Genomic DNA, 27,905 nt, shown 5'->3' on the forward strand with positions numbered 1-27,905 from the left:
GAAAAAACACTTAAATTTCAGGGCAATTATTGAGCCTCAGAGTTTAGGACTAATAGCCACGCTGGAAGCTAGTTTGAAATGCTATTAATGGTTACTTTGGTGTTATATTACCAGGTTCTTTAAATGATCCAATTGATTTTTAGATGATGGAAGAAGATTGAGTGAAATTTTAAAAAGCAATGTTGTCACTGAGATGGATTTTACAGGGACAAGTAGAGCAGCTGAGTTCTGTCTCAGCTCTGTGTCTGGTTTATGATTTGGCCTCGGTAAGTCACTCATCTCTCTGCCTCAGTTTCCTTGTCTACCAAATAAGAGTATCACCCTCAGTAACCTGAGGTTCCTTCACACTCTTAACTATAAGCAGTGATTCTGGACCTTTTCCCCCCAGATTAGACACATACCTGTGAGATCATGTTCCATTCTCAGGAGCTGTCTCATGTGTATGCGTGTGTTGTTGTTGCTTTTATTTTAAGGTAAAAGTATAGATAAAATAGATGCAGCTTATGCATAAGTCCCACCCGCCTTTCACTGCAGTTATTATCACTTTTACATCAAGAACCACAGCTCTGGAGAACTTCGCCACTTGGAAGATTTTTTTAAAATTTAAATGCATCAATTTTAAAAAAATATTCATATACTTCTGTTAACAAACTGGGGGGTCCAGTTATATATCCTGACAACTATATTCTTTCTCCCAAATCTGCTGTGTAGTTCTACCAAAATGAAAACACAAACATCCCCCTTCAAGAAGTCTTCAGAGAGCAGCACTCCCTTGCTCTCTGGGCATCCGGTCACTCCGAGAAGCTGGACCCCTGTTGTCTGGTGGCTGCCTGTGCTGCAGGCCATGATGGTCTGCAGTGACAAGGTCTGCCCAGGGGCTGAGTGCACAATCACTCCTTGCAATTGGAAAAGGAGAGCTGTTTGGTTTCTTAAGAGAAAAAGAAACAATCGCTCATATAATGAAGTTTAATTTATCATCTCAAAGCTCCTCTTCATGGCAGTGAGACCCATGTAGATGCCCAGCCAGGCAACCGGGGGCCGGTGTCTGTAGAGGATCCACATTCTCCAGAGCAGTTCTCTTCCTCTGTGCAAGTGGGAAGAACAGCACTCCCTCTGCCTGTCAGGAACAAGGCTGTTAGATCAGGTAGCAGCACCTCCCCCACCACATGCTCCCACCTTCTGCACAGCAGCCCTCCCAGTCCCTGCGCACTGAAATGGCACCTGCTAGGCTAGAGCATCCCAGTGAAGCTCAGGCACAGATGACAGCATCCGCTCGCCTGTCGCTGGCACTGCAGCGCACTCAAGTGTCAGCAGCTAGCAAAGCATGTGAGACAGCCAGTCACATAGAAACATGGGAGCTGTACAGGGGTTAGCACAGCCCATCTGGCCACTTCTGTGGGAAGGGACTCGATGTGAAACTAGAAGATAAGCAAACTTGGACCCCAGATCAGAGGTCTCACCACTGGAAGAAAGGCCTTCAGAAGGTTACCAGGCTTTGTATCAAAGACCCAGAGAGCTATCATCTCCCCTGTTCCTTGAGATCTGAGTGAGCTCAGCTTCAAATTCCACAGTCTGTGGAAATCTGAATTCTGTGGCTTCTTGGAGACTTGGGGTCTCTGCCTCAGCTCTTGCTTCTGTCTCTGGTATCTTAGCTTGACAGTTTATCAGGTTGATTATGAACAAGCATCTGTGAGCATGATAGACACAAACAAAAAGTTGGTGCTATTAGGAGAATCACATTTCCTATCCCATAATGGTCTAGTTGACAGACCATACGAGACTTTCCTGTTCTCTTAGCCTTATGCTCTAGGACCAGCAGCACCTGCAGAACCTGCTGCTTGTTAGAAATGCAGGAGTTTGCGCCCCGCCTGACTTGCTAACTCAGAATCGAGATTTCAGCAGGATATCAGGAAGAGGAGCACAGGTCTAGTCCTTTTCTGTCACCTCACCACAGGCCCTGCCCCTTGCTCTGTGCGTCCCCAGCCTCTCATCTTCTCTCTCTTCCTCCTCCTTCCCTCTCTCTTGTTCTCTCATCTCCTCCCTCCCTGTCAGGAGCTACAAACAAACTCTCTGTGTCATGACAGAGCAGGCCTCTTCCCTGGAGCCTCAGAGCCAATCACCACGTGGCCCCGAAGATCTCACCTTACCAGCCCTCAATCCTGATCCCAACCTTAATCAAGTGTTTGTCTAAACCAGGTCCCCTTCTGAGAGGGACTTGCACACCAGCTACTCCAGGAAGAGAAATCTTTCCACCTCATTACAAAACATATCCCGGATTTTATAATATACTTTGTTTCCGAACAGACCCCTAAATCCAGTCAGGATTACAAGCCGTCATGTGAGTGCAGACCTGGAGGAGCCGAGGCCTCCACAGGACGCTGACTCACTCAAGGTCATATTGTGGCTGCTGGCAGAGGCAGGGCCAGAAAAGGTCTTACGCTTCCCGGGCAGGCTCCTCTCCCCTGATCATTCTCCTTTTAACTGACCCTTCAGATGGCTACCAGATTCTCTTCCTGAGCAGGAATTGAATCACCGAGCAGACAAATATACATTGGATGCCTGCTGAGAATAGCAAGCTCTGTTCAAAGATCAAAAGAGGCAACACGGGCCCGGTTTCCCAATCGACTTTGCCCCAACTGCTCCCTCGGACTGAAATCCTCACTCATTCCCACCGTCTGCCTGGCAGACTCCTACACATTTTTGAGAATCAACATTCGGGACCTTCCTCTGTGCAAGCACACTATTATAACATTTCTTCCCCTGTGCGTTGTCTTGGTTTTCCTAGCTGCTCCCTCTGAGTAGAAGGGTCCTCAAGGGAGGGCTGAACTCTGCGCTCCTCATTACTGTCTCATCGGTGCCCTGCACAGGACAGGCTCGGAGAATGTACTTTCCTTCCTCCTCTCTTTCCCTTGGAAATCCCTACAAATTAATGGTGCCTGTCAAACAAATCCTGTTCTTAACTCGGCCCCTTTATCTTCAAGCACTCTGCCCCTTTTGGGACCTGGGCTGCTTCAAACCACCTGCCTCCCACTACTGCTCATTTCTCGACTCATCTCCCCTGACTCGCCCTTCTATCCTGTTGCTATCCAAAGGGTCCAGCTTAGCCACCAGTTACTAGTACATGACTCTTTTTGGGTGCTATTTTATTATGATTATGATTATTAAGTTTATTGAGGGAATATTGCTTAATAACTATATAAATTTCAGTTGTACATTGTAATTCAGTGTCTACTGCATTGCTCACCATCAAAAATTTAGTTTCTTTCCATTACTATATATTTGACCCTTTCTCACAGAAGAGCAGAGATATTTAAGAGTGAGCATTCATAAAAGAAACCAATGAGCTTCTGGACATGGGTCTCAGAGGTGATTTTGTGAGTTTGACTCCAAAGACTTTTTAAGAATCATCCCATCCTGTGGGCCTCGTCAGCAAAAGAGTAGGGTTGCGTCATTAGCTGGAGCTCTCAATGGCAAGGTTACAATTCGCAAGTGTGTTATGATCAGTGTGAGGTGCTTTGAAATTTTTTCGTGTGATCATTAAGGTCTGCCAGTGGTCATTTTGATAGAGAAAATTAAAGGTTATCTTATGATTGTCATTCTCAGTTGTGTTCTGATGCACTTTCTGGAACAGGAAAAAGGCTTGGGACACACACCTAGGGATCATTCCCTGGTTGTCTGTCATGTGTGTCTCAACAGGCTGACCTACAAGATTCTTTTCAGCTCCATCATCTTATGAGCCATAAAGCTCAGAGAAAAGACTGCTCTTAAAAATGTGCATCTCCAAGTCCCTCCTGTGATATGGTAGCTCCTCTTAGAATTTAAATCTCGCTCAGGAACCCTTGTGCAGGTAACCGTTAATTTTTTCCTCTTCCTCTTTGGCTTTGCTTCAGGAAGCGAGAGGAAGAAAACAAGCGAAGAGAGTCAGAACAGCAGAAGGGAAGGCTGAGTCCAGATTCCTGCAGGTCCCAAGCCCCTCCGTGCCTGCCCAGCACCCAGGCTGAGCCCCACAGGCAGAGCGGGGGCCCCAGCAAACAGCCTCGCACCAGCCATGTGGCCCAGAGCCCTGAGCAGAGAACCTGCAGAGGGTCTCCAGGCAGAGCCCCCCGGGAGCAGCACCTCTCCCCAGACTTGCAGGGAACAGACCCACGAAAGCCAAATGGTAGGTGTATTGCCTTTGTTATCCGATGCCGACCTGTGGACTGTGGGCCCTTTTATAGGTGAACATAGACCATTTACATTTAATGTACTTATGTCAGCACTTAAGCCTGCCATTTTATTATTTATTTTCTATTTATTTCTCCAGTTCTCATTCCTTTTTCTCTTTTTTCCCCCCTTCCTGTGGGTTACTCAGACTTCCCTTAGGATTCCATCTTGATTGATCTCTCTAGTTTCTGCAACAGTTGCTCCGAATATCACAATATACATTAGTGACATTACAGTCTTTGGTATCAGCATCTTACCATTGAATGAAATGTGGGAACCTCACTTCCATTTAGGTGCCTGTACCTTCCCCACCTTTAAATGTCTTTGCCTGGAATCAGATGGTTTTGTAGTTTTTGTTTCAATCATGAAATATAATTTATAAAACTCAGGAGGAAAAGGATAGTCTATTTTATGCACCCATATTTTTTTTTCTGTTGTTTTGTTTTTCTTCCTGGTGCTCCAAATTCCTTCTCTTACCATTTCCTTTGTTTGAATAACTTTCTTTAGCCAATTTAAAGGTGGGTCTGCTGGCAACAAATCTTTTGAGTTTGCCTTTGCGAATGTTTTTATTTCACTCCTGAAGAATGATTCAACCAGATACAAACCATGGTTGGCACTTCCTTGAGCGCTTGACAATGTGCCCCTTCCTTCTGCCTTCCGTGCTTTCAAATTGGTGTTCCTCGAAAATGTTCCTGGTAACAGGTCCTTTCTCTCTGGCTGCTTTCGAGATTTTCCCTTTATCTTTAGTTTTCAAGAGTTTAGTAGGATGTGTCTTGGCCTTGGGTTTTGGAGCTTATCCTGTTTAGAGTTTGTTGAGTTTGTTGGGGTGCACAGGACCACCCCTAGGTTCAGTAATTTTCTAGGAGGGCACACAAGATTCAGCATATAGTTGTGCACATGGCTGTGATTTATTATAACAAAAGGGTACAAAGCAAAATCAGCAAAGAGAGCGAAGTCTGGAGGAAACCAGTGCAACTTCCAAGAGCCCTTCCCCAGAGAAGTCACACAGGATACACTTACTTCCACCAGCAATGAGTTGTGACAACCAGTTAGGCACCATTTTCCACCAGGGAAGCAACCTAACCTAGGACTCCAAGATTCTTACCAGGGCCAGTTATGTAGGTACCCTCTGCTTAGCATGCACCAGAACCCAGACTCCCAGAAGGAAAGCAAGTAGTCAGCATAAATTATATTATTTTCACAAAGCAATGTAAGCACATTGAGCCATTCTATGGTGCAGAGATCTAAGTGCAGATAACAACAAAGTGAAAAAGACAAATAATGTCTTGGTGTTATTATGAAAATAGTTTTGACCTTGTGGACCCCCAGAAAGGGTCTCTGGAATCTTGTGGTCACCTCGTTCAGGGCTTGGACAATAAAATCTGTCTCTCTAAACCTTCATTTTCTTAGCTGTAAAATGGGGGTTCACTCTCCACCCTGCAGGGCAGTTATGAATAGAAATAAAAATGCGGAGTACTTGTTCAGACCATGACCCATAACAGTAACTACTATCATTAAGCCACACACAGACCTAGCCAAGAACAATGACATGAAAGTATACATGGAACCACAAACATTTCCAGCCTATCATTCCATAACCCACAGTGCATCAGTGACGCACACCTTACAGAGGTGGTGAGCTCTGTTGTATGTTCATTCATTTATTCATTCAGTCACCATTTACTAAACTCCATGATGAGACAGCCAGATTGACTTTCCTCAAGGTCTTTCTTAGCTTGGGGCCTTTGCATGTAACAGCTGTGTCTAAAAGCTGTACCATTTTAGATTAGCATTTAAATTTACAACATCCTACACCAGAGCAGTCCATGGTAACTATAGACGAACTGAGATGATACAAAGCTGGGCTTCAGTCCCAGCAAGGGTCAGCTTACCACCAGTTCTACTATCTCCTAAGACAGACCCTTTCATGGTCACAAAGAAGATGCTTCTCGGCTGGTTCTGATCCTCCAAACCTCCTCAGGGCCGATTCCTCTGGGGATATGTACCTCCAAATGCCTCACTCGTCTCTGCTGGTGTCCTGATTCTCTGGAGTTTGTCGCAGTTATTTCTGCCTGCTCTTTGATGCCTTCAAACAGGTGGTTTGTAAGTGTTGGTGAGAATATGGATAAAGGAAACCCTTGTGCACTGTTGGTGGAACTGTAAATTAGTACAGCCACTGTGGAAAACAGTATGGAAGTTTCTAAAAAAATCAAAAATAGAAGTACCATATGACCCAGCAATTTCCACTTCTGGCCATTTATCTCAAGAAACACAAAACACTAATACAGAAAGACATATGCACCCCTATGTTCATTGCAGCATTATTTACAGTAGCCAAGATATAGAAACAACCTAAGTGTCCAACAACAGACAAATGGATAGAGAAGATGTGGTACGTATGTACAATGGAATATTACTCGGCCATAAAAAAGGATGGAACCTTGCCATTGAGACAGCATGGATGGACCTAGAGGGAATTATGCTAAATCAAATAAGTCAGACAGAGAAAGACAAATACCATATGATTTTATTTATATTTGAAACCTAAAAACATTAATAAATGAAAAACAAAACAGAAACAAACTCAAAGACACAGAGAACATTTTGATGGTTGCCAGATGGGAGGGGGGTTAAGAGTGTAGGCAAAAAAAGGAAAGGGATTAAGAAGTACAAATTGTCAATTATAAAAAGTCACAGAGATGTAAAGTGCAGCATAGGGAATATAGTCAATAATACTGTAATAACTATATGTGGTGTCAGATGGGCACTAGACTTACCAGGGTGATTACTTTGTAAGTTATCTAAAACAACTAATCACTCTCTTTTATACCTGAAACCAATACAATATTGTATATCAACTATAATTGAAATTTTAAAAATTATTTTAAAAAATAGGTGATTTGTAATATTTTGTTCAACTTTTCTGCTGTCCTCAGTGGTGGGTTTCCCTCAGTCCTGGCAATATAGGAGCAGAAGTCCCTTCCTTGCTTTTTACATTAAGACTAAAATTTCCATTTTAGGTGTTCTATTTAGTTCTTTTCAAATATATCTGTTCTTTTCTTATATTTTAAATTTCTTTTGTTTAATCATTGTTCTCTCAGCCTTAGTTCTCACTGATCTAAATTTGCTTTGTATCTGCTACTGTCACTCATGGCAGCTTGTTTCCTCATGCATTCTTTAATTTTGGATTGTGAAATTATCAGAAGGACCCCTGTGCAGCCTGAGCTGAGGGCATGCCACACCAAAGGAATAATGTGTTTGCTGCTATGAATCATTGGTTTCTATGGTATCACCATTGTGAGACCAGTTTTTCTATTAATTTTTTGTATTGGTTGAAAATAAGTGAATACCAAACCCATGTGAGGCCCAGGACTTTGGTGTCAAATTCTCATGAGACACTTTCCCCAACCCAGAACTGAGGCCAGACAAGCTTCCTGGCACCTCCCAGTGCTGGCTAGCAGACCTCTTGTATGGGGTGTTATTTCCCAGCGGGATGCACATCAAGAATCCCGGCTTCAAGCAGGGTCCTGGTTTTAGTTAACTTTCTGCCTGAGCTTATCTTGATGTTAAAACATAACCAGATATTTAATAAGACCAACGCTGCCCACTCCACCCCTACCGCCTGCCTAAGCCAGCTCACACACTTACCACTCTGAGTTTCAGGTTTCTCTCTGTTTTTGGCTCCCAGAGATTACCTTTATTTTCTTGAAGGCACTATGGTGCTTTTAAAAGGATGTTTCCTCTATTTTAATCAGCATTTCTAGGTACTTGTAGTGGGAAGGCTTTCAGGTTATCAAATTACTCTTGCTAGAAATAGAAGTTAACCTTTTCACTAATCATAATCACCACTATCAAGGTAATGCTATAGGAAGGGTCTGAATATTTTATGTACATAAATGGGCGGACTTGCCCCACTATACAAGCTTTGAACCATAAATGTTGTTAACCCTTTTCCTTGTTTTCCCAAGAAATGTCCAGAGAACCTTCTAAAGGCCGATCTGCCTGTGTCCACTTCAGCCCCGATGAAGGCAACGATGGGAACAGGTGTCCAGGAGTCTCCTCTGTGGAGAAGTCCAGAGGTGAGACAGTGGGTGAGCAGCACTGTGACAAGGGGAAGGGCGTCGTGAGGCAGCCCTCCTGTGTCAGGGCAGCTGGGCCCGAGGAGAAGGGAGAGGACCCCGGCGGGGCAGCAGCCAGCCTTCCCCAGCAGGACGGCCACCGGAAGCCCAGCAGGCGACATGACACAGCCCCCAAGGTCAAGTGTACCTCCCAGAAAAGGCGCATTCAGGAGCTCCGAGGAGGAAGGTGCTCCCCCGCTGGTTCTAGCCGGCCTGGCAGTGCCAAGGGGGAGGTGGTCCATGCAGGGCAGAGTCCTCTCCACCATCGGACACCAAGACACAAAGGGATACAGGACAAGCTCGAAGGAGAGAGCCACTCAGATCTGCCCCGGAGGACAGAGGTGTTGAGGCCAGGAGTCAGGAAGGCAGGGCCATCCACCCCGTCGGAGGACGCTCAGACACCGAAGGAGCCGGATCCAGCTCCCGGGCCCCTCTCTGGGCAGAGTGTGAATATCGACCTTCTCCCTGTCGAGCTGCGGCTGCAGATCATCCAGAGAGAAAGAAGCAGGAAAGAGCTGTTTCGCAAAAAGAACCAGGCGGCAGCAGTCATCCAGCGCGCCTGGAGGAGGTGAGGAGACGCCTGTGGTCGCCCCACACCCTACGACACCCATGCTCACCGGTGTTCTCCCGTGAATCTGTGTGCTGGCGGGACAAGGCCAATTGTTGAGCCAACCCGTGAAATTCACACGTGTAGACCCTAGTCTGGATATTTAGTTCTTTTAGTCCTTTCACACTGGATATGCTATTTAGGTGTTTTTGCCAAGAAAGGTAGGAAAGCACCTAGGATTACCTGGTGTAAAGAAGAATCCCCAGAGAAGCTCTAACAGGTGATCTGACCTTGGGCAAATCACTTGGCCTCCCTGACCCTCAGTTTCCTCATCTGAAAAATGGGATTTAACAGTGGTTGCACCTGTCCTGTTATAGGATTGTAGAGTGAGATAATGTGTGCTTCATAAATACTAAAGCCACACACACAGGTATTTTATTTTTCTTCTTTTTATGTCTTTACTATCAGGAATTAGTTATACCTCAAATACCTAAACTAGGGCCTGGATATAGTCGATTCAGTGGCTGAAATTATTAAAACCTATGTTAGCATCTCTCAAGCTCAGAATGCAGGCTGGGTGCTGGGAGTACCGGTGGAGACTTCCTAAAATGCTGAGTCAGATACCTCCAGGGAGTCCTTTGCTGCAGGTTTTGACATATTTTGGACTCTCCTTCATATTGCAGGCCCCACTGGGACCCAAACCCTGCCTAGGTCTTACAGTGCTGGCCAGTGCCCAGGGGAGGGCTGGACCGTCTCCCACAGGTGGGAGTGTGTGGCCTCCCTCTCCAGAGAGAGGAAGGTTGATGGAGGAACAAAGCAAGCAAATCACTGTGAGCACAGGTGTGCCACATATCAACGTGCCTGTCAGGAGATAAAAGGGCCCCAGCGCACCTACCCACCTACCATTGGCAGAGGGAGGGCGGGGGTAGGGACTGGAACGGAACGGGACGGGAATGGGATGGGGGAAGCATACTGAGGGAGAGCAATTGTGAGGTTCAGGCAGGGAGAAGCCTCAGGGTCTATTGTGCCAAAGCGGCCTAACCCAGAGCCCTTGCTTGCACAGCCTTTGCTATAATTTGGCCTTAATGTCTGCCCAAGCTCTGGGCTGTTTACAGGGTCGTCTCCCAGCCACACCAGGGCTGAGCGTCCCCATTTTCCAGATGAGCATATGGTCTTAGGAAATAGCTTGTCCAGGGCGGGTACAGCACTTGGGGCTGTGTCTGACTCAAGGCCAAGGGCCTTTCCCTTACTTTCCCGGGAAAGGTAGAGTTTGCGTGGTCACAATAAAGAAGGCGGAGACAGGCCTCGTGCTTGGCATCTCAGAGCAGGCCGGAGAAGGCTGCTGGCGGTGCTCACACTCGCCAAGGTCGTGTCCTTACAGGGGATGTTGTTACTGTTGTTAGTCCTAGCCCTTGGCATTTAGCGGGCACTTGTGCCAGACCCTGTGCTGAGCTTTACCTGCATGTTAGCTCACTTCGTCTTCAATATATGCTGAGGCGGATCCTCTCCCATCCCCCTTCCACAGAGGACACTGAGCACAGCCAGGTTCCCAGCCCATCTCAGGGCTTCAGGTGCCCGCGCCGGCTCGGGCTCAGTCTGCCTCTGAAGCCACAGGTGGGAGTGGGCCTTGCTCCCCTCCTTGGGAGCTCTGCCAGGACCTGCCCTGCTGCCATCTGAGAGGCATGTTTTATTAGGTATTTCAGCTGAAACTGGGATCAAAACAAGCCAGCGAGGTTTACACCACACGGTGCCCTCAGCTGCTCCCCCGCTGACGTGCCTCTCGCAGACTGGCCTCTGGCTCCTTTGAAGAGTCGGAAGCTGACAGGTCCTGTCAGTAAGTGTCCACAGCAGCAAATGAGCTTTCATCGCCCCAAGAACAATGGGCGCATAGTCTGGACCCCCTGGGGAGGCAGTTACACAGCCCTCCGGGCGCCACTGTGCAGCCTGAGACCTGGGGCATCAGCTCCCACAGGCTCCTGGGAAGGTGCAGGCTGGGGGAAGCCGCATGTCTGACAGTGAAAACACTCCCCGATTCTGGCGTAGCCTTACATACCTTTCATGGTAAGGACAGGAGCCCCAAGTGCTGTCCTGGGGCAGTGGGTGGTGCCGCCTGACCTCAGCCCTGTGGGGGGACCGGGAACAGGGCTGGCACCTAGGCTGCTGGTATGGGGGGCGGTGTGGAGGGAGAGAGGCAGCAGCAGCGGGTGCTGGGATGGGGTGAGCAGGTTGAACCTCAGGGCCCGGAGGAAATGAAGCTTCTTCTCCGTGAGTTTTATTGCCAGTCAAGCCTTGACTGTCTTAAAGATTGAAACCAGATACTGGACAAGCTAAGCTGGGCTGGAAAGTTGCTGTGTAAAACACTCCTTTTTACGTCAACATGTGTAAGGCACCTTTCTGTCAGCTCTGCCAGCGTGTGCTGAGCTCCTGTCCAGCAAGGGCAGGTGGGCCAGGAGAGCCCTGAGCCTGGGGCTGAAAGGAGTGGGCATGTTCGGTTTCTCAGCCAACAGGCGTGCACGTTCTCCTTGAGAATGGGACCACTGGGGCCAGGGGCACAGCTCAGGCTCCATACAGAGTAGATTGGGGGAAGCTGTGCCCACTGAAGGCCGGAGCCCCTGCTGCTTCAGCCAGCACCTGGGCTTCCCCGCAGCCCTCTGCCCGGAGCACAGAGGGTGTGGAAGACACTCGGCATCTCAAACAGAAGGAACCGAACTGCTGGTGCTGTCCCGTAGCTCCAGCTTTTCTCTGCAGCTGGCTTTTCGGAAGTGTGTGCATCCTGTGGTAGAGGGATGGCACGGTTTGTCACTCCAGGTAAAGACAGACAGACCTGTAGTTTGACTGAAATCAGCCTTTTAGGGCAGGAGCGAAGGGCTGCACCAGGTGCCGCAAGGAGCTTTTAGGAGACTTGGGAAGGCTCTTTCCCACTTGGTGTGCCTTGAAATCAGGCACGGGGCCTGCTGCCTCTGCAGCACCCCGTGGGCTCAGCAGGAGTAGTTAGTCAGCTACAGAGAAAGAAGACAGCAGCTTTCCCTGCAAGGCTCCAAAGCAGCTGTGTTCAATCTGAGGTTTGGGAGCGCACGTGGAGGAACACCATCAGATAACACGAGACATCAACATAGCCATCACCTGCATGCCCCAGCCTCACCCCAGGCGCTACCCATCTTAGTAAAATACAGCTCTTACCTGTGCCACTGTTCTTAAGAACCAGTGTGGGTCCCCACCAAGAACAGAGTACAGGCCAAAGTCCTCAGCCACGTTTAGCTGTTGGACCACAGAGCAGTGAGTTTGAATGTTGGTCTCTCCTGACTCTAGCTGTGCGGCCTTCTACAAATTACTCAGCTTCCCCACCCCAGTTTGAGAGACATAATTGACATACAGCACTCCGTAAGTCAGAGGTTCTCAACCTGTGGGTCGCGACCCCTTTGGTGGTCGAACAACCCTTTCCCAGGGGTCGCCTAAGACCATCCTGCATATCAGATATTTACATTACGATTCATAACAGTAGCAACATTACAGTTATGAAGTAGCAACGAAAATAATTTTACGGTTGGGTCACAACATGAGGAACTGTATTTAAAGGGCCAGAAGGTTGAGAACCACTGGGGTAAAGCATAGTGACTCAACTTACATATACTGTGAAATGATTACCATAGTAATGTTACTTACATCTATCACCTCATTTTTTTTAAATGGAAAAAGACTTTATTTCCTTGTGATGAGAACTGTGAGGATTTACTCTCTTCACAACTTTCATATATTCCATAAAGCAGTGTTACACATTACAACCTCAGTATTTATTTGTCTTATAACTGGAAATTTGTACATTTTGACCATCTTCACCCAAGTTCCCCTCCCTCCACCCCCTTCCTCTGATAGCCACAAATCTGATCTCTTTTTCTATGAGTTTGATTGTCTTTGGTTTATTTTTAACCCTGCACAAATGAGATAATATAGTATTTGTCTTTCTCTGATTTATTTCACTTAGCTTAATGCCCTTCAGTTTCATGCATGTTGTTGCAAATGGCAGGATTTCCTCTTTTTTATACCTGAATAATAGTCCATTGTTTATATCACAACTTTTTCTTCATTCATGTGTCAGTGGACAGTTTGGTTATTTCCATCCCCTGACTATTGTAATGCTGCTATGAACTTGGGGGTGAAGATACCTCTTCAACATGCTACATACTTTCATTTCCTTAGTTATATGCCCAGGTATGGAACTGCAAATCACATGGTAGCTCTATTTTTATCTTTTGGAGGAATCTCCATATTGTTTTCTATAGATAGTGGTTGTACCAATTTATAATCCTACCCACAGTGCACGAGGGGTCCCTTTCTTCCACATCCTCACCAGCATTCATCTCTTGTCTTTTTTATTCCTTTTTTTTTTTTTTTTGTCTGATTGCTGTGGCTAGGACTTCCAGTACTATGTTGAATAGTAGTGAGAGTAGGCATCCTTGTCTTGTTCCTGATATTAAAGGACATTTTTTTATTCTTTCAACATTGAGTGTGACGTTAACTATGGGCTTCTCATATATGGTCTTTATGATGTTGAGGTCCATTTCTTCTATACCTGATTTGTTAAGGGATTTTATCATACAGATATTCAATTCTATCAAATGCTTTGCATCTTTTGTGATGATATTTTTTCTTTTATTCTATTAATGTGATGTTTCACATTGATAAGACTTATGTATGTTGAACCATCCTGCATCCCAGGGATAAATCCCATTTGACCAGGAGGAATGATCCCTTTAATGTACTGCTGAATTTGGTTTGCTGCTATTTTTAGAGAATTTTTTTAATCTGTATTCATCAGGGATATTGGCTTCTTGTAGTTTCCTTTTTTTTGGATTTGATGTCAGGGTAATACTGGCCTCATGAAGTGAATTTGGGACTATTCCCGCCTCTGTGAACTTTTGGAAGAGTTTGAGAAGGATTGGCATAAATTATTGTTTAAATGTTTAGTAAAATTCATCAGTGAAGCCGAAACCGGTTTGGCTCAGTGGATAGAGCGTCAGCCTGCGGACTGAAGGGTCCCAGGTTCGATTCCGGTCAAGGGCATGTACCTGGGTTGCGGGCACATCCCCAGTGGGGGATGTGCAGGAGGCAGCTGGTCGATGTTTCTCTCTCATCGATGTTTCGGACTCTCTACTCTCTCCCTTCCTCTCTGTAAAAAATCAATAAAATATATTAAAAAAAAAAAAAGAAGTAAATATCCATTTAAAAAAAAAAAATCATCAGTGAAGCCATTTGGTCCTGGCTTTTCTTCATTAGATATTTTATTACTGGCTCAGTCTCTTTACTCATTATTGGTCTTTTCAGATTATCTATTTCTTCCTGATTCAGTCTTTATAGGTTGTCTACTTCTAAGAAGTTTTCTGTTTCTTCTAGGTTGTCTAGATTATTAGCATCTGGTTGTTTATAGTAACCTCTTATGATCCTTTGTATTTCTGTGGTATCAGTTGTAATGTCATCTTTTTCATTTATAATTTTGTTGATTTGGATCTTCTCTTTTTTCCCTGGTTATTCTAGCTAGTGGTTTGTAAATTTTGTTTATCTTTTCAAAGAATCTTATTTTCCTGTTATCTATTTTATTTCTGCTAACTTTGGACTTAGTTTCTTCTTTTTCTAATTCATGAAGGAATGCAGTTAGGGGGTCTGAGATCTTTCTTAATGTAGGCACTTACTGCTATGAACTTCCCCGTGGAATTGCTTTTGCTGCATCCCAGAACTTTTAGCATGTTTCCTTTTTTGTCTCAAGATACTCCCCCCACCTTTAATTTCTTCTTTGATCCATTGATTGTTAGAAGAGTATTGCTTAATTTTCATGTATTTGTGAGTTTTCCAGTTTTCCGCCTTTTATTGGTTTCTAGTTTTATACCATCATGGTCAGAGAAGATACTAGATAAGATTTTAGTCTTCTTGAATTTGGTAAGATTGTTGTGATCTAACATATGGCCTATACTAAGAAATGTTCCATATGTGTTTGAGAATGTGCCTACTTCCATGGTCAGCTAGGATGTTCTGTATATTTATTAGGTCCATTTGGTCTGTAGTGTTGTTCTAAATCCACTGATTCTGTGTCTGAATGATAGATCCATTGTTGAGTGTAGACCAGGGGTGGGCAAACTTTTTGACTCGAGGGCCACAATGGGTTCTTAAACTGGACCGGAGGGCCGGAACAAAAGCATGGATGGAGTGTTTGTGTGAACTAATATAAATTCAAAGTAAACATCATTACATTAAAGGGTACGGTCTTTTTTTTTTTAGTTTTATTCATTTCAAACGGGCCGAATTGTTTGCCCACGGCTGGTGTAGACCATTAAAGTCCCCAGCTATTACTATATTGCTGTTTATTTTTTCTGTTAACTCTGTTAAGTTTTGCTTTATATACTTAGAGGCACTGATGTTGGGTGCATATTTAAAATTGTTGTATCTTCTTGATGAATTGACCTTTTTATCATTATTTGTCTTTTTACCATTTTAAAAGTCTGTTTTATCTGACTTTATCTGAGTCTAACTACCTGATAATTTTTGAGGGGTTATGATTTGCTTGAAATATCTTTCTCCATCCCTTCACTCTGCCTATGTGTGTTTTCAAAGCTAAAGTTTATCTTTTATAGGGAATATATTGTTGGATCATTTTTGTTTTGTTTTTAATCCATTCAGCCATTCTGCGTCTTTTGACTAGAGTATTATTCCATTTATTTTTAAGGTAATAATTGATGGATAAGGACTTATTATTGCCATTTTGTTCATTATTTTCGGCTGCTTTGAGATTTGTTTTTCCTTGTTTTGTTTTGTTTTTTGTTTTTATCCTTCTGTCCTTTTTTTAAAAATATATTTTATTGATTTTTTACAGAGAGGAAGGGAGAGAGATAGTTAGAAACATCGATGAGAGAGAAACATCAATCAGCTGCCTCCTGCACACCCGCTACTGGGAATGTGCCTGCAACCAAGGTACATGCCCTTGACTGGAATCTAACCCGGGACCTTTCAGTCCGCAGGCCGACGCTCTATCCACTGAGCCAAACCGGTCAGGGCTGTCCTTTTTTGTTTTGCTTTGATGCCTTTTTGGTATCAGTATGTTTTGATTTCTTTATGTTCTTTTGTGTAACAAGTACAGGTTTTCCCTTGTGGTTACCATGAACCATACATAAGATATCTTAAAATTATAACACCCTATTTTAAATTGATAACAATTTAACTTTGATAGCATTCCTAAACTTTATACTTTTACTCCCCCACTCACATTTTAAGTTATTGATATTACAGTTTACATATTTTATATTGTATATCCAATAACAGATTATTGTAGTTATGGTTATTTTCGTACATTTGTTAACTTTTAACTTTGACAGTGTTTACTATAATCAGTGAATTTTACATTACCTTCTTATATTTTTATGATATCACTTAGCATCCTTTTACTGCCACTTAAGGATCTCCCTTTAGCATTTTTGTAAGGCAGGTCTAGTGAGGATGAACTCCTGAGCTCTTGCTTATTCAGGAAAGTCTTTATTTCTCCTTAACTTCTGAAGGACAGCTTTGCCAGGTATAGAGTTTTTGGTTGACAGTTTTTTTCCATTCAATACTTCAAATATACCATCTCATTCTGGTTTCTGAAAAGTTTCTGTTGAGAAATCTGCCAATAGTCTTATGGAAGTTCCCTTGTACATAACTTCTGTCTTTTTTCTTGCTGCTTTCAAAATTCTGACTTTTGGCAATTTAATCATAATGTGTCTCAGTGTAGTCCTATTCTGGTCCAACCTATTTGAAGTTCTTTGGGCCTCATAAATCGGGAAGTCCTTTCCTCTTCTGGGGTTTGGGAAGTTTGCAGCCATTATTGTTTTAAATACGTTGTTCCTTTCTCTTTCTCTTCTCCTTTTGGAATTCCCATATGTAGTATTATTTCTTTTCATTGTGTCCCGTAAGTCCTACAGGCTTCTTTTTACTCTTTATTTTTTTCTCCTCTGACTGGATAATAATTTCAAATGTCCTGTCTTCTAGATGACTGCATGGTCAAGTCTGCTTTCGAATTCTTCAATTTTAATTCAATTTTCTATTGAATTTTTCAGTTCAGTCCTATTTTTTTATGTCAGGGTTTGTTTGAAGCCTTTTTTGGTGGTTTCTATTTCTTTGTTGAATTTCTTTACATTTGGTTTATGCATTGGTCTTCCTATCTTCCTAATTTCATTTAGTTGTCTGTGTGTTCTTATAGTTCACTAAACTTCTTTTATATGATTATTCTGCATTTTTTGTCTAACAGTTAATAGATCTTCATTTCTTTAAGGTCAGTTATCGGAGTTTTTATAGTTTCTTTTGGTGGTGTCATGTTTACCTGATTTTTCCTGATTCTTGGTTACTTAAGTTGATATCTGCATATTTGAGTAAGCAGTTTCCTTTTACAGATTTGCTTTGACAGAGACAGTTCTTCACCAGTCAACTCAGTTGAGTTTCTGGACATGTCTGCTGGTTAAGGTCTTAGGCAGTTGAAACTTCCTGTCTCTTTTTGGACAGGGCCACTGCCCAAGTTCTGAGGAGGAGAGGCATAGGTTAGCTAAGAACAGTTGGATAGGGCTACTGGCTTGGTTCCCTGCCCAAGCAAAGCTGTAGGATGAGTTCTGTGGTTGCATGGGTTCTCTGGGCAGGCTTATAGTCAGTTGGGACTGGGTACTCTATTTAGCAGTGAATTAGCTTTTCTGCCTGGCAAGAAAGCAGAACAGGCCTGAGGGCCTGCACAACTCAATGTTTGGGTACTCAAATCAGGCAAGACTGTACACTGAACTCCCTGGCCAACCATGGCCACTGGTCTTCGTCTGCAGAGGGAGAAAGCCACAGGCTGTACTGTTTGCTCACGTACTACTGTAAGGATTGTTGGATGGGCTATGCAGATTCCTCTGTGCTCTGGTAGGGCAGGATGTATTCAGCAATGGCCAGGCTATAAATTACTTCCCCTGCCCAGGCATAGTGGGAGAACTGATCTCCAAGGGCAGCAAGGCTTTGTTTGTGATTTTTTTTTTTAATACTTTTATTGATTTCAGAGAGAGAGAGAAACATCAATGATGACAGAGAATCATTGATTGGCTGCCTCTTGCACGCCTCCAACTGGGGACTGAGCCTGCAACCCAGGCACATGCCCCCGACCAGAATCGAACCCGGGACCCTTCAGTCTGCAGGCCGACTCTCTATCCACTAAGCCAAACCAGCCAGGGCTTGTTTGTGATCTTGATTCAAGCCGACTTGCTCCCCAAGTTCCTGGAGGAATGATGCTATTGGCCTTGCTCTGCAAATAATCAGCTCTGCCTGCCATACTCTGAGTGTTGCTGGGCTATGCAGCTTCCAGGTGGTCTGACCACCATCTCTAATCAGGCAGGGGCCAGGAACTATAATCAGCAGTGAGTGCAGCTATAACTGCCTGGGTGAGGTCAAACTAGGTTCCAGCAACTCTTTAAGGGCCTGAATCAGGTAGACCTGTATCCTGAGTTCTCTGGTCAGACTATACCAGTGATGGCGAACCTATGACACGAGTGTCAGAGGTGACACGTGAACTCATTGTTTTGGTTGATTTTTCTTTGTTAAATGGCATTTAAATATGTAAAATAAATATCAAAAATATGTCTTTGTTTTACTATGGTTGCAAATATCAAAAAATTTCTGTATGTGACATGGCACCAGAGTTGTTAGGGTTTTTCAAAATGCTGACACGCCAGGCTCAAAAGGTTCGCCATCACTGGACTATACCAACATCTTGGCTCTTCAGATCAGCAAAGACACTGGTTGGGACTACTACTTGGATGCTGTAGGTAGGAACTCAGTCTGCAAAGATCCATGTGCTGGTTGTTTTAAGTCCCTCCCCTATTCCGTGTCACAGATTCCCCTGCACTCTTCTTGGGGAAAGACTGGAATGGGGGCTCCCAAGAAGCAACCCACAATGCTGGGGAGCTGGATGTCTGCTCTGGCTTCTCTTTTCCTAATGGAGGAGCTGTAGGCTCAAGGTAGGCCTCTCAGCATGATGCTGCACTGAGCAGGGGAAAGGGGAATGCTGTCATCATGTAGCCACTCCTCTTACCCTTTTAATGGGGTCCATCTTGGTCACGGTGGTGCAGGGGGTTCTTCAGCCTCTAGGTCCTAGAAATCCTGTATTGTAGGATTTTCTCCATGGTCTCTTATCCATGAATAGTTATTCTTTTGATGAGGGAGCATGAAGTCAGGAATGACCTATGTCACAATCTTGATAATGTCACCTCAACTCAGCCTTTATCAGACTCATAACATCTGCCTAACAAATTTAGTTTCAGGCCTGTCATAGGGAGAGTGCCTACTATACAACAGGTCCTGAACAAATGTTGGCTTTTTCCCATGTAGCCCAACCTTCCAATATCATTCCCTCACTAAATACACAATGCTTCATACACATCTCCTGACTTCCTGTACAAATGCTTGTATCTCTCTGCTCATGCCAGTTCTGCCTAGAATGCCCTTTTCTCACTAAGTCCCTACTCATCCTTTAAAACCCCACCACAGCCAAACCAATTATCCGTCCCACATCTGTCTCATGCCATCCAGCTCCTTGCTCTCAGTACTTCTGGCCTGTCCCATCTTGAAAGCAAGGACTCATCTTATTGCGTCCTAATTCAGGAACTATTTAATGGGAAAAAGCAGAATTCAACATTCTACATACTGCTACTGAAATTAGGAATGAGAGCTTGAAAGCTCTCCCAAGTTCCCAAATACTATTCCTATAGCTTCTAGGAGCCTTAAAAAAATTTAGTTTTCTGCATACTGTGAACTTAAAGCCTCTCCCTTCTCTGGTCCCACCAGCTACCAGCTCAGGAAGCACCTGTCCCACCTTCTGCATATGAAGGAGCATGGAGCCAGAGATGTGGACAGATGGAACCGAGAATGCATGGCATTGCTCCTCCAGGTTTGGAGGAAGGAACTGGAACTAAAACCCTTAAAAGCCACTGCAGTAAGCAGAACCACCAGGAATCCATCCAAGAGCAGCTCGGGCACAAAGTCCACCAGGCACTCAGTGCTCAAGCAAATCTACGGTAACGGTCTTTCTAGGCACTTTGTAGTTTACAGGAAGTCTGAAATGGGACTTAATTGAATTGAGCAAACCACCATTCAGGTAGAAACCTTATTATATTTCCAGTCACCAAGAGAATCTCAGCACATTTAGTGCCACCCTTCCAGAAATTCTGGATCAGAATTGGTTTGAGATGAGGCATTCTGGCATGTAAGCCCAGAGAGCCTTCTAGACAAAAGATCTTCTGCTGGGTTTCATAACTAAAGCCTTACCAGCGTAACCTCTTCAGGCCACTACTTGGTCTTCCCCTTACATTACCAATTTGGAGGACTCCAAGCACCTGCCTGCCTCACTTTGACCTTTCCTTTGTTGAGAAAGTACAGGGCTGCCTACCTGGGAATGTCCCAAACCCAAGCACTACAGTAAATACTTGTTTAGCAGACGAACTGCTGCAAGTTAAAACATTTTCAGATCTGTAAACAGCCCATCAAAATAAACTCAGCAGAGAACAAGCCTGACTAGCTCCCCAACAGGGGAAAGAAAAAAAAAATTGAGCCAAAACACCTTTAACAGATCTCTGGCTCAGGCAGCAAAATCTCAGAACTCGCCCCTTCCTACTGGTATTCCACAACATACTTAACTTAGGCCAGTGATGGCAAACCTATGACACGCGTGTCAGAGGTGACACACGAACTCATTTTTCTGGTTGATTTTTGTTAAATGACATTTAAATATATAAAATAAATATAAAAAATATAAGTCTTTGTTTTACTATGGTTGCAAATATCAAAAAATTTCTATATGTGACACGGCACCAGAGTTAAGTTAGGGTTTTTCAAAATGCTGACACGCCGAGCTCAAAAGGTTTGCCATCACTGGGTTAGGCGGACACTAGCTTGCAAGCTCAGGCCTTGGCTCAAGAAATTCAGAACTTGGTCAGGCCACAGCTATCATTGTGGAGAGACAGACTGTCATTGTTGATTGATTTCAGGTTGCTCTCAGGAAGGGAAAGTACATCATCCCACAAAATCTTCAAAAGCCCATTCTGTGCTGCGTCTCAACTCAGGTAAGGCAGCCACTGCCCTGGCAAAGTATATTGGGAAGACTGTGGGGAAGCACTTTCCTTTCTGGTTTCATCCCCAAAGACAGAGACTAATTGCCAGGGGTTTCCAACCGTCATTTGATTTCAAGTAGGAATGTTTTTCACCCCCCTTTCCTGGAATTATTACTGCAGTCAGCCTCTATCTCTGTAGGAGGCAAGTTATTTTTATAACCAAAGCTATTGTTAAAATTACCTCCAGTAGAAAAAATAAACTGTAGCTGCTATTGATCACCTTTACTTACTTGTTCACATAAAGGAAGGAGGAAATGAAAATACTGCTATTCTTCAGTCATACCTTGGGAGTTTTTGTCCCATTTTGGTTTCACATTAAGCTCCTCCACCTCCTTCCTAAAGATGGAAAGAGGCCCTTAACCACAAATTCTGGCTTTTGCTTTTTAGAGCCTCACAAGGAAGACATTAATATTTAATAGCATATCCAGTTCAGGCTCAACCGTGCACTTCCACTCGCAGGAGCAGCTCAGGAAACTTTCCAGCTGCAAAACAGGGTATTTTTATTCAGGGCCCCTTCATTCACACCAGCATTAAGTTTGGGTGATAAGTTCAGTGCTGTCAGCAGTTAATGCCAGGTCGGTGTTTCTCGTGGGTGGCTGTGTCAACACGCTGCCCCCATCCTCCCAATCCAGTCATCCTGCAGGACAGAGTGCAGCTGGGAAGGTGAACAATGACTGTCAGCATGAACTTTAACATTCATTTAGTTTTTGATGGAGGGAAAACTTGGAGGTAAGGGGAGAGTAATTACTGCCAAATCTTTAATAAGAAGAGTCAGGCAACTCATGTAATATAGGCAGGCTGATCAGGGAATGGTGGGTGGGGTAGTTGGAAACTTTCAAAGGAATTAAGGCCCATCGTCGCTCTATGTAAAACACACACACACAAAAACCCACTCGTTATACTGGAGTGAATTAAGGATAGTTTCCAAAACAGAACTGTCAGCTTTAACTACCAGAGAAGTAGAAGTTAGATAAACATGTCTCAAGAGAAAAATCCAGTACTATCAGAAATCTTTAAAAATGAAGGTATTTAGTAGTACAAAAGGTTTTTAAAGGACTCACAGTTAAAGAACAGAATAAAGAAATGGAAAGAAATGCATAACGATTTCTTAGGACTTCATATGAACAGCTTGTTTACCCTATACATATAATTCAGACAGGTTTAAAAATGTACAAGGACTGAAGGGAATCTTTTCCTAAGCCTAAACTTGGGCAACACAAGATTTTATTAGGCTCACCCACCCTTGTCAACCATTAACCAGCGGATGCTCAGAGCTGCTGGCTACAGTTTAGCTGAAGCCTGTGTTTTATACAGGAAACAGGTCTATAAATTTCCATGATATAGGTATGACTTGAACATACATATAAGTTTCTGCCTTTGAAATCACGTATCAGATTGAACCAAAAAGAAAAAATCATTAATTTTGGTCTTCAAACCTTGACTAGAAATAGTTCATTTTTTACTTGAGGATTCCATCGGGTTAAGTATCTTCTGATTTTGCTCGGTTCTGTTTTCTTTAGAAATTGCTTGGCACACTGTAGGTATTCAGATATTTGAGTGAAAACTGTTGCTCCCAACCTCCTATAGGAGCAGAAAGTGAGCTGGATAGAGCAAAAGTAACAGCACCCATAAGCTGCTTCTCTACATGTGTTAGGGAGACAGTTCAACAATCCCTGTTCTCTCGTCTTCCACACAAACCCTGCAAACCACCCCCAAATAACACATAGTAACAATCAGCGTGTGTGTGTGTGTGTGTGTGTATGTGTATGTGTGTGTGTACAAATACAAACAGGCTCTCCCAAATTTGGGGGTCCAGCTCTTTAAAAATAAAACTACTCCAGTAAAAGAACACATTCCATTGAATAGAATAACCATGGCTTAAGTGATTATTAGTAATGAATGTAGAATATTCCTGCCCACCTGCAGCAGGGTACACAGATGAAACCTCAAGACTTTAGACAGGAAAGGCAGCCAAAAAGCATGCCAGAGTTCCAAAGCTGTAGTTCAACAGTAATCCAAACAGGACAGCAAAGTAAGACGTGTGTGTGTCACTTTTAAAACTATTCACCTTTCATGTTTGCTTTGTTCCACAGAAAGTTAGGGGCACATAGCATTATAGCCTCAGCAAGGTCTCTTAACCATTTGGGGCCTCAATATCCTTAACTGTTAAATGAGAGGGTTGAGTACACCACTAATTTTTCCAATTGTGGTGTCCTACAATTTTATAATTTCAAAGTCATATACAGAGAGTCCTCAGGTTACAACGGACTCGACATACATCGTTTCGTGGTTACATCGCCATCTCCCATTTACAGGTATAAAAAAAAAGTTCCATCATTTCGACGTATGTACATATGTGCTTTATGTTTTTTATTATTTATGTACCACAAGTAAAGGTCAGGAATTATCTTTAAAATTTTTTTTACTGTTTCACTTCCTTACTGCTGTGTATGTGCTCCATGTGAGTGACGTAGGTGCTTATGTAGGTGGGTTCCGACTTCCGGCGAAAATAGTGTTTACGTGGCACTGTAGGAACGGATCGCCGACGTAACCCAAGGACCTACTGTAAAGGCCTAAAAATCCATTTCAAGTTTGCTATGTCTCATCTGAATAGTTTTCAAACCTATTTTCTAGAATGGACTATAGCCAAGTGTGTGACACTTGGAGTTAAAAGATATGTACGTGTATGTGTAAGTTTGTATTGTTACAGTGGAGAGATGCAGAAAGATATACCAGTTATTCTAGGCCGACTGAAGGCCTAGGTTCACACCCGCCCCTCCCACTCACGGTTCTTCCTTGAGAGATGTCATGTATCTTTGAGATGATGGAAAATGCAAGGCTGATAACAGCATCTTGTCCCTACGACACACTGGCCATCACCTTTTTTGGCACCATGTATAATCCAAAACTAAACCCTTTTTTCTTACCTTCAACTTTAAAATAACCTATTTACCTGTATTTAACAGTGAGCAACTTGCAGTGTATACACCTTCTTGAGAACAGTGGAAGATCAAAGAATTTTTCTTATAACCTACAGTCAGCTACTCAATCAAAATACAAAACAAAGCCTCGACTGCCTATGGAGGAAGACCGTGCCCGGGGTAACTGGAATAAGCTAGTGTAGAGTTCTCATTATCTGTGGACTCTCTCTTACACCTTGGGAAAACTTCAGTATCCACGCCTGAAGCCTTATTACCTGAACATGTGGTAAGAACTGAAAGAAAATGTCAGAATGATCTCTTTCTGCTCTCACACAGCATTGTTTGGATATTATCTCAACCTGCGCTGGGAAGACCAGGGTACACTAGGCCTCATCAAAACTGTCTAGCAGTCTGCCTTCACCTGTCAGTGTGGCTAGAAAGGAGGATGTATAACTCTGTCAAGTCTAAGTAAAACTAAGAACATGAGGGCTGCTGGGTTGGGATTTCTGCCAGCCAGCTGGTGCAGGCCTGGTTTTCTGGCTTCAGTGAAGAACCTAAATGAGATGGCAAGGAGCCTGTCCTAGAGCAACCACCTTCGTTTCACTATTGTTCTGGAATCTAATGCAACAAATTTCATTACAGATACCACATCCTATTATTCCATTATCAGTTTTAAGTTTTAGACCAGAATCATGATCCAGCATTTGCTTTTAGAAATTATCTGTAAGATCACAATAGGTGCTCTGTTCACCTCCGCTGACTCCTTACATATTTTACAGTCATGTTAGCCTCTGAAGGCCACAGGCTGTTGCCACTTCCTCTGTGAACAGAGATGCTGGTACCACCGACACTAAGGAAATCAGCGGGGCAGGTGTACAGACCAGGCATTTATGCACCAGGTACCAATTAAGGCCTTAACATTCCACTTGTATTTTCTTCCTGACCTGCAGGGGTGAGCAATCATATCAAAATGCCATTCCTATTGATGGGAAACTGCTAACTACACACATTCTAGCTCTCTAAGAACACCTAGTTTAAACGAAATCTAGTGATTTGGGGATTTTTCACATTTTTAAGGGCAAAGCTAATGTAGGAATGGAGACAGACATAAAGAGTGACATAGGAGGCTCACAAATACTTCTAGAACTGCTTCCATTTTCTTAAGATTACTGTCACCATTGTCCTAACAGTAAGAAATAGAAAGCAACAAAGTATTAATGTAATCCCCTTGATTTTTTTTATAGTTTGCTAATTAAATTATTTTGTGACTAGAAAAGTCAATATATCATAGAAATCACAATACAGCTGGTAATTTCTGGAAAACTATAATGGGTTAGAAAATCACTTTTAAAGTAGTTACCTCAGACCACCCACCATTTAGGTATAGGAAAACCCAAAACAACTACAGTGGGGCCTTGACTTACGAGTGTCCCCACTAACGAGTTTTTTGAGATCCCAGCTGTCTCTCTGCTGATTTTTTGCATTGAGTTGATAAGAGTAATTTGAGTTAACGAGCTCCTTAACGAACTCGGTCTGGGAACGAATTAAACTCTTAAGTCAAGGCCCAACTGTATCTTGAAATCTTGCCCCCTGCACTAAGGGCTACAAAACCTCTGCAAATAACACCATAGTGCAGGGGTAGGCAAACTTTTTGACTCGAGGGTCACAATGGGTTCTTAAACTGGACCGGAGGGCCGGAACAAAAGCATGGATGGAGTGTTTGTGTGAACTAATATAAATTCAAAGTAAACATCATTACATAAAAAGGTACGGTATTTTTTTTTTTTTAGTTTTATTCATTTCAAACGGGCCGAATCTGGCCCGTGGGCCGTAGTTTGCCTGCAGCTAACAAAGTGAGAAGTTTATCATCATGGATAGGAGTAACCACCCCCAAACAAAACGAATGAGGTTTGCCTGGATAGGATCTCAAAGATTTAGCTAATTTTTTGATAAATAGTAGACAATACCATGTTATCACCCTGTATTTTGTAAATATTTGGTTCCTATGAAATGTAAATATACTGCCACATATCACATGCTACTCCAGGAAGCCAGCCTGCATTGTTTTCCTACCTTAGTGCAAAAGAATGTCCATAACAACTTCTTTAAAAGTTCAGCTTTAATGACAAACATTTCTTACATCAGTCTCTTCAAAATTAGATGTGAATAAACAATTTTAAACAGGAAGTGCCATGGTGCCTCTTTCATATACTGTATTCAACACACTGGGCCCCTGAGGATGCCCAGTGATATACACATTAAAGCAATAATGTAAGTCTGTAAGCCACTGCTCCTGAACACCTCCACTCTTCAATGTCTGCAGAGAAAAAAAAGAGTAATTTGAGAATTCTACTAAAATTGCTATGCTACCTGAAGTGCTTTTCACATCCAAACTTCTCAAGAGCCACTGCAACAGTATCCTCTTCTGTAAAATCACCACAGGAACTCTTACTGGAAAGGGGGACCTATTAATAAGGCATTATTAGGCGGTGAAAACCCTTCCCTATAAGTGATGTTGGTTTCTCATTTTGTTTGTTCCCTCCCACAGATGCTAGGGACTGATGAAATTTCATCACCCACCATCCCTACACTGGACTTCCTCCCTTTGGTATTCTGGAGTCCCTTGATCTTTGTCCAGGGCGGACAACAATTTGTCATTTCTTCCTTATGGAGGTGGGTTGATTGTCCAACCTTCTACTATTTCTGAATTACTATTATATATACTAATAAACTCCCCCAACCAAATATCTATAACAACCCCCCCCCCAAAAAAAAAAACAACAAACCTCCCGAATTCTTCCCAACTAAAAACGCCAAAGGAATCTGGTAACAGAACTGCCCCCACCCCTTAAAAAACACACACACAACTGAACAGACAACCAACCATTAGGCAAAGCTGAAGCCTACAACTTCCTTTCTCCAACTTCTTACTCTCCAGGGAACCAACTAGAAATTGGCCTGAAGTTTATTTCTGCTAAATAACTTCCTAATGACAGCTAACATTGGTGAATTAATACATGTCAGCTACCTAAAAACTTTACTTGACTAATCTCATTAACGGTCACCAAAACCCAACAAAATTACTATTAGTCCCACTTCTACACCTAGGAAAACAAGCTTGGCTAAGGTTTAAAAACAAACTTATCCAACGATCAGTTAATCACCAGTCTCTGTTAGATACCGGTAGTGATGACTCTGAGGCTATACCTTTTCCAACTAAGCTGCCTGCACCTTTATTCAGTTTAAGTATTTTAAGGCTTTTATGGCCAATTTTGGGATTAAGGAAATCCCATAGGTTAAGTGACTAGACTACAAGAGAAACCTTGGGAAATCACCACTGGGCTTGATTCCAGGAGTTTGGTCAATGCACAGGAGCCCTGTGCACCCCCATGCCTTGCCCATGAATCCCTTCTAGTACTAACAATACGAAGCCTTTGTTCCACGCTCTCACCGTGATATTCTTGATGATCTGCTGCACCAGGATGGCATTGGTCAACATATGAGTCCTGAGGGGCGCGTGCTGGAGCAGCAGACGAAGCAGCTGGCCCACAACAGGCAGCTCCTCGGGAGCAGCTCTGCTCACTCGCAGGCTCTGCAGCATCAACCTGAGGACTCGAGGCAGGAGAGCCAGGACCGAGACACAGACCCCCCACAGCTTGTCCCTACAAGAAGCAACAAAAATGAGTCAGTGAGCCAACACATTCAGAAGAGCTTAGACAAAGATCTTATATGCATGTATGCATTACCTATGGACATAGACAATAGGGTGGCGAGGGCCTGGGGTGGGGTGGGAACTGGGTGGAGGGGAGCTATGGGGAGAAAAAGGAGGGACATCTGTAATTATCTCAACAATAAAAATCGATTAATTTAAAAAAACCCAAAACTTCCTGCAATGAATTTTAATAGGCATACCAATAAGGACATAGGCATGAAAACACTTTTTAAAAATTACAGTGAAATATTCCAAACT

General features: G+C 43.4%; 2 protein-coding genes across 2 annotated transcripts in view; one reads left to right on the forward strand and one right to left on the reverse strand.

Annotated features, from left to right (window-relative positions):
- Positions 1-25,696, forward strand: part of INVS (inversin) — a 119,786-nt gene extending 94,090 nt beyond the window's left edge. The window contains exons 12-16 of the mRNA XM_081103571.1: positions 3,891-4,159; positions 8,172-8,889; positions 19,693-19,922; positions 20,892-20,966; positions 23,981-25,696. Coding sequence (XP_080959697.1) covers positions 3,891-4,159; positions 8,172-8,889; positions 19,693-19,922; positions 20,892-20,966; positions 23,981-24,138 — 1,450 coding nt within the window. The 3' untranslated portion in view covers positions 24,139-25,696. The remainder of the gene's footprint in view (positions 1-3,890; positions 4,160-8,171; positions 8,890-19,692; positions 19,923-20,891; positions 20,967-23,980) is intronic.
- Positions 25,697-25,732: 36 nt separating this feature from the next.
- TEX10 (testis expressed 10) overlaps positions 25,733-27,905 on the reverse strand; it is a 34,810-nt gene continuing 32,637 nt past the window's right edge. The window contains exons 14-15 of the mRNA XM_081103572.1: positions 27,387-27,597; positions 25,733-26,252 (exon numbers count right to left, since the gene is read on the reverse strand). Coding sequence (XP_080959698.1) covers positions 26,112-26,252; positions 27,387-27,597 — 352 coding nt within the window. The 3' untranslated portion in view covers positions 25,733-26,111. The remainder of the gene's footprint in view (positions 26,253-27,386; positions 27,598-27,905) is intronic.

This window comes from Myotis nattereri (genome assembly GCF_964212035.1).
Source record: "Myotis nattereri genome assembly, chromosome: 12".
Classification (NCBI taxonomy): Eukaryota; Metazoa; Chordata; class Mammalia; order Chiroptera; family Vespertilionidae; genus Myotis; species Myotis nattereri.